General features: G+C 36.3%; 2 protein-coding genes across 2 annotated transcripts; one reads left to right on the top strand and one right to left on the bottom strand.

Moving 5' to 3' along the window:
• Positions 1 to 31: 31 nt before the first annotated feature.
• Positions 32 to 3,725, bottom strand: LOC110459841 (mucin-5AC-like; the record flags this gene model as incomplete). The annotated part of the gene is made up of 5 exons (XM_021512300.1): positions 3,716 to 3,725; positions 1,652 to 2,920; positions 1,091 to 1,210; positions 665 to 795; positions 32 to 289 (listed from the first exon to the last, which is right to left on the bottom strand). Coding segments are annotated over exons 1-5 (1,788 nt in total), but the record flags the coding sequence as incomplete, so codon positions are not given.
• Positions 3,726 to 4,093: 368 nt separating this feature from the next.
• Positions 4,094 to 9,280, top strand: LOC110459840 (WD repeat-containing protein 61-like). Its single transcript, XM_021512299.1, has 5 exons — positions 4,094 to 4,100; positions 4,995 to 5,088; positions 6,199 to 6,291; positions 7,356 to 7,434; positions 9,182 to 9,280. Exons 1-5 carry the CDS (start codon positions 4,094 to 4,096, stop codon positions 9,278 to 9,280), a joined length of 372 nt encoding a protein of 123 aa, XP_021367974.1.
• Positions 9,281 to 12,073: the final 2,793 nt, after the last annotated feature.

Here is a 12,073-nt window from a genome sequence, read left to right as displayed (position 1 = left end):
GCCAACGGCATTTTCGTGTTTTTTGCCTGACAGGCATAATCTTTGTAGGTTCTGCCTTAGTTGGGGAAGAAGATGTACTCTCCATCTCCGTAACATCTTCAGTATTTTCCTCCGTTGCTTCTGTCTGTTTCTTTGGTTTCGCCGACTTAGATTTTGCTGCTTTCTTTTTCCCAGTTTTTTTAGTTTCCTTCTTCGTTTCTTTTTTCACAGTTTTTGGGCTCTCGACGTTCTTTACAGATTCAGGTGCAGGTTTGCTCCCGCCGGAACCTTTCTTATGCAAGATTCCCGACTGCAATTATTCTTTTAATAATTCGTTTTTTTAGAATAGTTAGAAAAAATACATTAACTTAGATTACCGTTAAAGGTGTAAAAAAATGTCTACACGAAATTCTACTTGCATTCACTTGTTTCTCTCTACCAGCAAATTTTATTTTTTTTAAATTCCCAAAGTTTTCAAAATTTTGAGCCTGGGGGACCTCCTCTTGAATAAATATGTAGAGAAATTTTGACCATTTTCAACAATATTTACTCAAAGTTTTCAAAATTTTGAGCCTGGAGGACCTCCTCTTGAATAAATATTTAGAGAAATCTTGACCATTTTCAACAATATTTTCTCAATGGGAAAATTCCTACATTTCTTCTTGCAAATATTACAGAGACGAACTTGTTTATTTATTTCTGACTTACAATTTGGGGTACTGGTTGTCTCCCCTTCCACTGGTGGGCTATCATCTTGAATCTCCTTCAGATCGATCGTCACCTGCTCCATCAGTTCTGGTCTCAGGTTAGGGGACACTGTCATTACAAACACTTAGATTACAGTAAAATTAGACTCATTAACCTTCAACTGCGAAATATCCTTAAGGATCCTCACACCAAAACAGTATCAACGCATTGGAAACTGTATTTTTTGAGATGACTACAGCCTATATAAAACATTTCTAAAAATAACATACCTTAGAGAGACTGGTGTGCCAAGAAACCCCCAAATGAGGGTTTGTCACACCTTTGACCGATCTTACAGAAAGTATTCCTGGGAAAAAACGTTTTTTGTATGTATCAACTTTTGGTGAAGAGCCCTACAACCTACCTGCTCGTGGTGTGGAAGGTTTGACACTAGGGGAGACAACTCCTGAGCTACCAGGGGAGGCTACTCTGGGAGTGGCTGGTGGGGTCACGCCCACAGTTGATGGTGATGGATGTGCATCATCTGCAGACATAAACAAATAACACATTTGGTTATGAGAAGAAACATTTGCACATTTAGGTACTGTATATATTTTCTATAAAATATTTTGCATTTGGTGCAAATGTTTTAATGCTGCATTTTTAATGCATCATTTTTCAGGATACTAACTTTAATATCTTCCAACCATTTGTTAAATTGGCTACTGTAATTGAAGATGAAAATTACAAAAGACGGCAAAATTTCTAATTTTTGATGTAGCCTTATTACATAACTTATAATTCACCAACTACAGAAAAAAAAAATATGATAGAATATGAAAAACTTTCAAACTTTACAGTAGCGTTGTTTGAGCTTTAAAGCATTGTTGGCCATTAAACGTTAATCATATCTGTGAATTTGAGATAACTTCTTTCTTCATAAAAATGTTTAGGAATATTCTATGTTTTGTAAGTGTTCACCCACCTGACTTGACAAGTGTACTGGCAGCAAGAGTCTGACCGACCAGGACTCCAGATGATGTGAGTGCGGACAGCTGCTGTTTCGTCAGATTCTGTACGTTAATCACCTGGGTCTGCGGAACAGGGGCAGACAACTGTGACGAGGAGGTAGTAGATAACGGTGTGTTGGGATGGAAGACTAGGTTGTACGTCGGAGAGGATGTGGAGGTCGATGTTGCCATACTGCTCTGGATTGCCGGAGACATGGTCGGAGACGTAGAAGTGGCTGCTCCACTGATTAGTAGTCGAGTGACAAGTTTGTTTCGGACTCCTGGTGTATCCAGTATTTTTGAGGATGTTGAGGTTACGGCCGCTGTTTGTTTAGGTGTCCCCTTTCTTGACTGGCTTCCCACGACTGTAGGTGTCGGTAAGACTTGACTAAGCGACTGTGGTGGGCGTGTTTTTAAAGCCTCGGCAAGACTAGTGAGGTCTTTGTTGACAGTGTGTTTTGTTGGCGACAGCAAAGTCTGACTAGTGGCACCTTTTTGAACTTCCGGTGATTTTGATAAATTCCCCACGATATTTTTCAGATCCATAGCCTCAAGCACGGTAGATGGAATATTTTTGTTTCCACCAGTTGATCGTTGCGAACCGGTTGCCATGGTACCTAGATTTGCAAGGGTTGAAGTCAGAACTTGACCTTGATTTGCACCAGTCATCAACGTAAGAAATGCCTGACCTTGACCTCCATTTTGAAGTGCCGTGTTGATGTTTGAAGGAATGCTTGAGGACGGCATCAAACTGACGGGAATACCAGTCGACAAAACAGACCCTCCGGAGGCTAAGGAGGTGGAAACCGTTGACATCTCTTTCTGTCCCTTCCCGTCTAGGTTGATGGTTATGCCGTATTTCTGTGCCTGTGCAGTGTTGCCCATCATGGCTGCTAGCTGACTCAGTGGAATAGTGATACGCTGCTCTTTACCTTGACCAACAGTGGCGGTTTCTGCCGGTTTCGAACCACTGGCCATTGAAAGTGCTTTCCCACCAACAGGGAAGGTTATCTTCTGTTCAATCCCTTTACCAGCAGCTGTGGTTGTCCCGCTCGCCCCTTGACCTCCCACACTCAGTGCCCCCTGACGGAGCAGGTTCTGAATTTCGGCGGGTATTGCGATGTTTTCCACCACTTTCCCTTCCTGGTCCGTTTTGTTCTGCATCTGTAGGAAGGTGACCTTGCTGCCTTTCTGGTCGACATACGGCAACTTCAATGGTAATACTGATATCACGGACTGGTCAGCTGTAGGAGAAAAGAAATGAAATTCGGAAATAAATAGTATGTCAGATTCTGAAGACTAGTGTGTTTATTCTGGTTGATGTGTTGAAAGAATTAAGACCTTTGAACAGCAGTGATGTTCAATCGGTATATAATAATATATTACATAATCGATAATCTGTTTGTAAATGGAAGTAATAAAACAATCAATGATCGTACTCAGTTTATAACCTCAAGGGGATAGCCAAGTATAGCAAGAACAATACTGTAACAATAGACTGAGTTGTAAACTACGCATTAAATTTCGTTCNATATCCCTTATTTGCAAACAATGTTTGCGCAGAAAAATTAATCACATCTTTTTAACGTGTACGGTTGATATAAAGTAAAAGGTTTTAATTTCATCACGTCGCCTTTTCCGCATTGCATTGTGACGTCACGTCATTTGAAATGGGGTGTAAGATAGAAATTTCCCTTTGTTACCCTGGACAGCTCTACCTTATGGAAATGAGATAAATACTGTATATCGATACCTTCCCCTGCAGTTTGATTTTTCGCCTTTTTCGCTCTCCATAATGAGGGCCAATCTATCATGATAGCGAACATTAGTAAAAACAGCATAATAAAGAAATAGTGATATGTGAAGGTTAAAATTTACATTGGGTGAATAAGGATTTTACTCGTGAAGGGCAAAACTTTGACTGGGCACAGAGTTCCCAGTATACAGTACTCAAACGAAACAGAAACTCAATAGCAGTCTACCACCGACACCGCAGCGCCAAGCATATGTATTGTATGCAGTGGTTTGTTTTCACATACGCCCATACATTTTTCCTTTAAGACATTTAAAAGTCCATGCTCTTTACTAACGAGTGTTGATTATCATTGTAGGTTAGACTTTTTTTCAACACGTAATATCGCCCTGACCGTATAGCCACGATTTGTTCCAAATCATACACTTGTGGAAAGAACTAGACAGGAGAGACAGGAGGGTTCAAAATCGCTGTAATATCCCCAAATAACCTCCCAAGTTAGCCAATGCACTTGTTAGGGATTAATAGAATCTTCCCCTGTCCTGAGGGTGTGACAAGAGAAATCTCCAACCCGAGGGATGGAGATTTCTCTGTTACGCTTTCAAGGTAGGGGATGATTATTTTTCCATCGACAGTAGTCTGCCATGTTTGTAAACAAAAACAGATGTGGGGTATGCACATCGTCATTCACTTTGGATGACGTCATAATTACCGGCGACACATTTTAATGACGTCACAATTGAACACCTGCTAATTGGCACGAGGCTATCTCCCCCTAGGGGGTGACAAGCTGATCTTTACCGGCTAAAACGGGAGACACGCCTGCGAAGGGTGGGGGAATATAATTACATTCCTATTAAAATAATCAATGCTGTTATGAACCAACTCTATGCAACATAGATTAAGAGATACCGTAGCTGTGAGAAGACGAGGAGAAAACAAACAATACTAAGAAAAAGATCTATAAAAGTGTATGCTGTAACATCAATGCTCAAAATTAACCATTAAATCTATAAGTTAGACATACTTCCCAAAAGTATTCTTTTATAAACTCGTAAATTTGAAGTTGAGCTTCTTTTTCATTCGGGTATACATTTCTATGTGTGCGTATACAATTTCATTCCAAATGAACTAAAAATTAAAACAATCTTTAACCTTTCACCACTGTAGACCATAATGGACATATCCAGATCAATGCATGGTAGAGTTAATTAATCTCTCTTGACTTCTTTCTTTTTTATTCTGCTGGCTATGTCAATATGTTAAAGTCAATGGGTTGTAAACTAACTCATTCACCCCTAAAACTCTGTAATGAACTATTCCAACTATTGAATTGGAGGAGTTCTAAAGTGTCTTCAGGAGTGAATGAGTAAATCAATGATTGTCATTGATATATCAACTATGCATCTTGAAAAAGTATGGCAACCTTTGCAATTTCATCCGTTAATGAAAATTTTGAAAATCACCTGCCAATTTAAAATGGAATTGTATAATTGGTGTGATTTTAGAAATTTTCTCTAAATATGGTTTTGTGCTAATATATCTTGTCACCTTATGTTTTCCAGGTCACGCTATGCCAATCAGATCGCTGTGTTTCTCCCCCGACTCGGAACTCCTGGTGACGGGATCTGACGACAACCAGATCAAAATATATGATGTGTAAGTGATGGCTTTGTATTCTCCCCCGTTTGAGAAATTCCCCACCTTTTAGGCAGGGATACACAATCTGTTTCTCCATGAAGAAAGACTTTTTTATGTCTCAATAAATAATCAGATGGCATCAGGTTATAACTTGGTGCTGAGCTTACCATAGTTTTTTTGACTGAAACATTTCATTTCAAAGTAAGAGAGGAACATAAGTTCTCTGGGTAACATTCTTAAAACTTTACTAATCCAAGTGTTGAGATAGTCCTGTCTCACCCTTCAAGTGGGGAAAGACTATATACTTGTGTTGGAAATTGGAAGTGGAAATCATAATCGATTATTAGAAAACATTTAATGAACGATTATTGATTATAATTGAACATCCAATTTCTGGTAATATGTGTAATTATGATGGTATACCACTTAGAATTGGGATTTGCAGCATAATTCTGCCATGTCAAAACAAAGGCTGACTTGGTATATCCATTTGACAGTCTGTTGTGTTTTTAGACTTTTATATTTAACCTAGTACTAGAATTTGAGTAAGAGTAAATCTGACAGGTATCAACAGAAAACAGCATGCAGCATTTAAACCAATTATGAAATTATGAAATTTATCAATCGGTTAATTTGAATTAGTTGTACAATCGGTTGATTTTCGATTATAATCAATTATCGGAACAACACTACTAGTAACACAGTCCAGTGGGGAGGGAGGGGGATAAGAAATCTCCACCTTCTACTGTGGCATTTCATCAACTAGGTGGTAACCCTGACTTTACTATGAAGCATGATATCCTACATTACATTGAACATACATAACATATCATTCTGGCCACTGCAATGAGAATCAGTATTTCACATCAAAAAGTTTGGTGCCTTTGAGAGAAGAAATCAATTTCATAAATGTTATGGATGATTGAAAAGTTCCATCATGTAGAAAAATCAGTGTTTACAGAAACCAGCAAATGAGGATTTCACAATCTCATAACAGTTGGTTGTAACCCGTTTTCAAGAATGTAATGAGGTACTTAGGGGTACAGAATCTTAAAAATGTATCAAGTATACCTCAAAATTGATAAATTAAAAATCCTTAAATTATGTACTGTATTTGAATTTTTACAGCCAGCATGCAAACCTAGCAGGAACACTATCAGGCCATGGATCCTGGGTGTTGAGTGTTGACTTCTGTCCAGACAACACCCACTTTGTCTCAAGGTATTTATGTCAAAACACTGGAAAATGGTCATTTTTACACAGTCACATATCGGTATCATAAGCATGCTTTACGATCTTTTTCATATTTGTCTGCCAAATTACATGTCTACCCTAATAAGAACATTTGATTGTGTTTCTACAAAAAATGCAAATTATTTTTAAACATTGAAGTGTTTTCAACAAATAAGCTTCCATATTTTTCATAGACTGTCTACAAAGTTTAGATCATTATTTGTATACTGTGATTTTATGTCTTTTTTCTTACTAAAAATGTTTTGAGGAACATGAATTCTCGTAAATATGGTACATTGTATTCCTTTGCATAACTTATCAATTCTTGTAAAAATTCCAGTGATACCTGCAATGAGAGAGGCTGTCAGTTTGGGCTGTTCCCATCACTTTCTCGTTATTTGGTTAATGAGTTTTCATACATTTGATTAAGATTTTAATACGTAATGTCTTGTATGTGTAACCTTGATGTCTATATTCTATTACCGGAAATAAATAGAGGATATTAAATGGTGTCTTCAGTAATAACAAACATATTTCACGAGTGTGGCAATTATTTTGATATTTTACACGAGTGCGCAGCACGAGTGAAAAATATCAAAATATTAGCCACATGAGCCACACTTGACAACAAGGCTGCGCACCTTTTTGAATGAGATACTCAACGCAATTCCGACGTTTTCTGTTGTTTTCTGGTATTATTGCTTATAAAAATGTTATCAACTGTATATTTATGTAAATACTTAAGTGTGTGTACCAAACATTTACCATAACAACCACTTTTTCTACCTTCGCTTCATTTGAATCTGAACAAAAAAACGTTGCCTTTGAATGCAGTGAATAGAAGATACCGTTATGATTGGTCAATATCAAAAAGTGATACTTTCACACTGTGAAAATATCACTTTTGATATTTGTCACAGTGTGAAAGATATCAGTTTTATCAAGGTGATAGAATCCAACATTTTACTGCCAAAAATGTAATAAATGTTATTATTTGTTTTTGTGGGAAGTGGATATAAATATGAATAATGTTATAAACTTTTCTTCCTCAGTTCATCAGATAAGACGGTAAAGATCTGGAACGCTGGATCCCGGCAGTGCGTACACACATTCTACGACCATACAGACCAGGTAACTACCACGTACTGTGTACCTATCAAAGGGCTGGGGTGTTAAAGGTCGTTTCCAGCCTCATCAGGGACTTCGAATAAGTTGTTACATTCGTAATCTAAAATAAATGAAGTATGTAAATATGAAATTTCAAATTCATTTGATAACTGGTTTATAGGAGATATGGCATTACAAAGAGAGACATGAACTGGCGTTTTCATTATAAAATAAGTGAATATCTTCTGTTGTGCGCTATTTGGTTAAAAAATGGCAATTTTTAACCCTTTCACCCCTATGTAACTTTAGTAAACTTTACCATGCATTGATCTAGATGAGTCCATTATGGTCCACAGGGTTAAGGAAGTTAAGTAAGCACTCTTCGATTTTTGAAAGCCTCGGCATGAAACAAACAAATAAATACATGACATGCTAAAACATAGTCATACCAGTGTTCATTCGTAGAAAGAACCTTTTGTTTGTCAGATGTGGAGGCTTTCATTGCTGCAGGCTAACTGTCCAAAAACACCATGTTTTGGCTATTTCTGCATAGCAACGCAATTTCATTGCTGTGGTAGGGCATCTACATATGTGCAATGAAAACAAACCGCACTAAGAAAGATAGCCCAAATTAACCAATATGATGTTTATGAGAGGAGTTGGTATATAAATTCAAGTTGAACTGTTTACTTTTTATGAGGCCTAAAATGACCCATAATGCCCGAAGTCCTTAGATCATATAAAATTGATGATTCTTTATAACTCAAGCATCTTTGTTATAAGTTATCGTTATAAAAGAAATCCTTCAAAGTGATGTTTGGGCAGACATCTGGACGCAATGATATAGTGTATATATAATATATCATAATACTATAATTATATTTATATAGGAAGTACACATCCGGGGGGTTTCTGCTAAGAGGACATTGAAGAAAACCACTATTGCCCCATTGCAATATTTGGGATCGTTATATTTTCTCTCCACTACCTGAAAACCTTTTTGTTTTAATGTGCATTTTTTGGCTTAAGTGTTGAGCGTTCACCCGTGTAGGGTAGGCAATGGTCTCTGTATCAAGGCCGGGATATAACAAAGTCAATAAAAATGGTAGGTGTTATTTATTCCCTGGTTAACGTTAAACATTTAGGGGAATGGCATCAACTGGTTCACCCGTTGTCAGTATCATGTGACAAGTGGAATACTGCGTTAGCTGAGGTAGCAATCTAAAGTTGGCATCAGAACTGGAGGCACGTTCTAAAATGACCTTAGCCTAGGACATTAAACAAAAGAAAAGAAAACAAAACCAAACATACAGCATCTGTGTCATATCCCTTGCAAAGCTACAGTATTTATTTCTAAAATATAAAGGTTAGTCATACACAGAAACAGTTCTTACTAGTTGCATTTTATCAGATAACAACATTGTAAAATGTCTATGCTATCATAAGTAGACAAATGCATCAACATACCCTGCCTCCAGCACAAAAACGCTCAAGCACACATACATTATATACTTGGAGGCACATTCTTAAATGAACTTAGCCTAGGACATTAAACATACAAATCTTCTTAGTGTGGCCAGCATCTATGTCATATCGCTTGCAAAGCTACAGTATTTATTTCTAAAATATAAAGTTAGTCATGCACAAGAACAGTTCTTACCAGTTGCATTTTATCAGATAACAACATTGTAAACTGTCTATGCTGCTTACTCTAGAAAATAATTCAATTAGTTAGGCTGCTCACAAGTTCTGCCATGTTTGTGTTTTACAGGTGTGGGGAGCCAGGTACAATCACGACGGATCAAAGAGCGTGTCAGTGTCTGATGACAAAGCTATACATGTGTATGACTCTCCTCTAATGTCAGGCTGATATATTTTTTTCAATTTTGGATGTATGTTAGATTTATCTCCCTTTAAGATGTTTAATTAACTATGAACAATTTAAAAGCTCAAATTTTCCTCCAGATTCTTAATGTATGGGTATGTTTTGGAATATGCCATCCATTCATTAATTGCAAATTGATATTTGTGAAAGATCTTTTTAAAAATAGAGACATGTTACGGCAAGCAAGTATTTATTCTAATATAAAGGTCCAGGGGCCTGTTTGTTTATAAAATAAATATACAGTATTTGATATAGTGCCCTATCTAGCTAACATAAGCCACTCTAAAGCGCTTTACAGTACATATATATACAATTTTATACAGTCAATACAATTACCATATACATTAATCAATACAACTTCGAGGAATTTGCAGGAGCTGCCTTATCAGGCGCTAACTACTAGTCCTATGCCACCTGGCTAATATATGTGTATATGCCTGTGTGTGTGCTGGAGATGTATTGTGCGGAACAACCATTGTGACTGTTTTTAAATGTAACATTTCCAGGTATAAATTTGGTGGAAGGCTTTGGCAAGGCCCGCCTGAAAGCAGCATAAGATTATTAGGTCCTACCGTATTTTATAAACGAACATCTCTGGTCTAACCAGACCAACATGGACCAACCTTCTGGATCGCGATAAACGAAAGTGGCCCAGTAGTTCAATTCTCGATTAGCTAAATGAATGTGTTAAGGATATACATCCAGGATGTAACTGTAATGGGACTTGGCCATGAACCTACTGCTGATCAGGTAGCTAAGTTTATAAGAGTTGCTGAATTGTAATTGAAGGTCCATGGTATGAATCCCAGACGGGCACCAACGTATCTTTACTTTCAGAACACATTGATTTTAAAATTCCTTTTTTTTTTTTATTAAGAACAGGCAGCAGGCCAAAATGACTGGTTCATATCAGGTTTTAGACCAGAATTGATGAACTAAAACCTTGATGTTTTATAATTGATCATGATAAAGTTAAATATGTAAGATACATTTGAATTTTCTGATTTATACGTCTCGCAATTCTATCATCTCTAGATGAAGTTATTATATGGGTAAAAGACAAGAAAAGAAAAGGATTTGTGGCGATGACAAAGTTTATAAACACTGTTAATTCAAATAATAAAATAGAAAAATGTTAAATTTATCACAGACTATTACTCCTTGAGTTTGCAAAAGCCAATTGTTAATTTCCATTATTTTGTGAAATTTCTGCAAATCAAGTTTTGTTCTAGAATATATATATTTTCACTTTATCTCTCAAGATAAACCTTTGTTGAATTAAAACTATCTTACAAATTTCACTGAATTAAACTAGGGATGATACATATGCTACATTCAAGTATTTAAGCTAAACCATTATTATGATCATTAGTATTAAATTGTCTGCGTTTCTAAACGGGAGATTATTTTGAATATCATGTGGATCTTATCTGTGAAAAATCATACAGAGCTACTTGTGTACGTAGCCCTTCTATCCTCAGATTAACCAAAAAGCAACATCCTTTTAATACATGTATGTGTATGTTATAAATGTGATGTGTATGTGATAACCTTTCTGAAGGAAGTTCAGACAAAAGATGGGGAGAAAAATTGATGTGTATTTCTCCTTCTGTTATTGAATTTACATTTGGTTCCAAAGTCCATTTCTGTTCATAATATTAAAACAGGGCAAACAAATTACAAATTATAAGATTTTCAATGAGTAAATACTGAAACAGATGCTTGAGAACTTGTGTTAATTGATTATTTTTTTTTATTAATAAATTTGAGTATAAACATATATCAATATATACTATCTTTGATATGGCTTTTGTGAATGGTCATAAAACTAAGGTTGAAACCTGTTGTTCAAATCTGATCAACTCATTGAGTAATTATTTACGCAAATTTTCAAAATGTATTTTTTATTTTAGTATCTAAAATTTCACAAATATTGTTTCCATTAGTCTAATGGGGATAATTAATTCTGATCCCTATACAGTCAGGATTATTGCTGAATTGCAACAATTTTTTTTCAAAACAAATTATAAACTTTTTTTGTTCTAGTTAATCTTTCAAAAAGTTGCCTTATTAGTTTGGAATTCTTCGTCTAAATATTTAGAATTTTGAAGCCAAAATAATCATTTTTCTGAAGTGTTATTTTAACACATCGTGAGTACTTGTACATAGAGAGAGATTATTATTGAGAGTATACAAGAAGTGTGTTTGTTGTACAGAATGAATGTGGCTTGTACTGATTAGGAACATGAATACATCCATCAAACATGAATGTTGGGTTTTAGTTTGCATTTCAGTATGTATTCTTATGAAACCAGTGATCTCGCAGAACTCATAAAAATGTCATGATGATTCTGTATACACAGGTATATTATGATCCCAAGTAGGATTATCACAAGCAGTTCTCGTGAAATAGCTTAAAGCTATTTTCTTCTTTCATTGCTTTACAGGCCATCAAAATTAGACATTCACAAAAAGGAATAAATACATCGAACATCAACTAAAAGGTTGAAATGTTTAAAAGATGTATCTGAGGAGCGGTAGTCTAGTGGTAGGATGCCGGTCTCGTGACCGAAGGGTTGCAGGTACGAGGCACGGCACTGTGTTGTATCCCTGAGCAAGATACTTTACTTCGCTTGTTCAAGTCTACTCAACCGTAAATGAGTATGTGATTGGGCAGTGCTAGAATTGTAGAATGCTAACTGTGAGCGTCGAAATGGCAGCACCGGCTGTATGTTCCTTAGGGAGTTGAGAATGATATTGGCTGGTTGCGAAGGCCCT

The sequence above is a fragment of the Mizuhopecten yessoensis genome, unplaced genomic scaffold (genome assembly GCF_002113885.1).
Source record: "Mizuhopecten yessoensis strain PY_sf001 unplaced genomic scaffold, ASM211388v2 scaffold10231, whole genome shotgun sequence".
NCBI lineage: Eukaryota > Metazoa > Mollusca > Bivalvia > Pectinida > Pectinidae > Mizuhopecten > Mizuhopecten yessoensis.
This window is presented reverse-complemented; position numbering and strand designations above follow the sequence as displayed.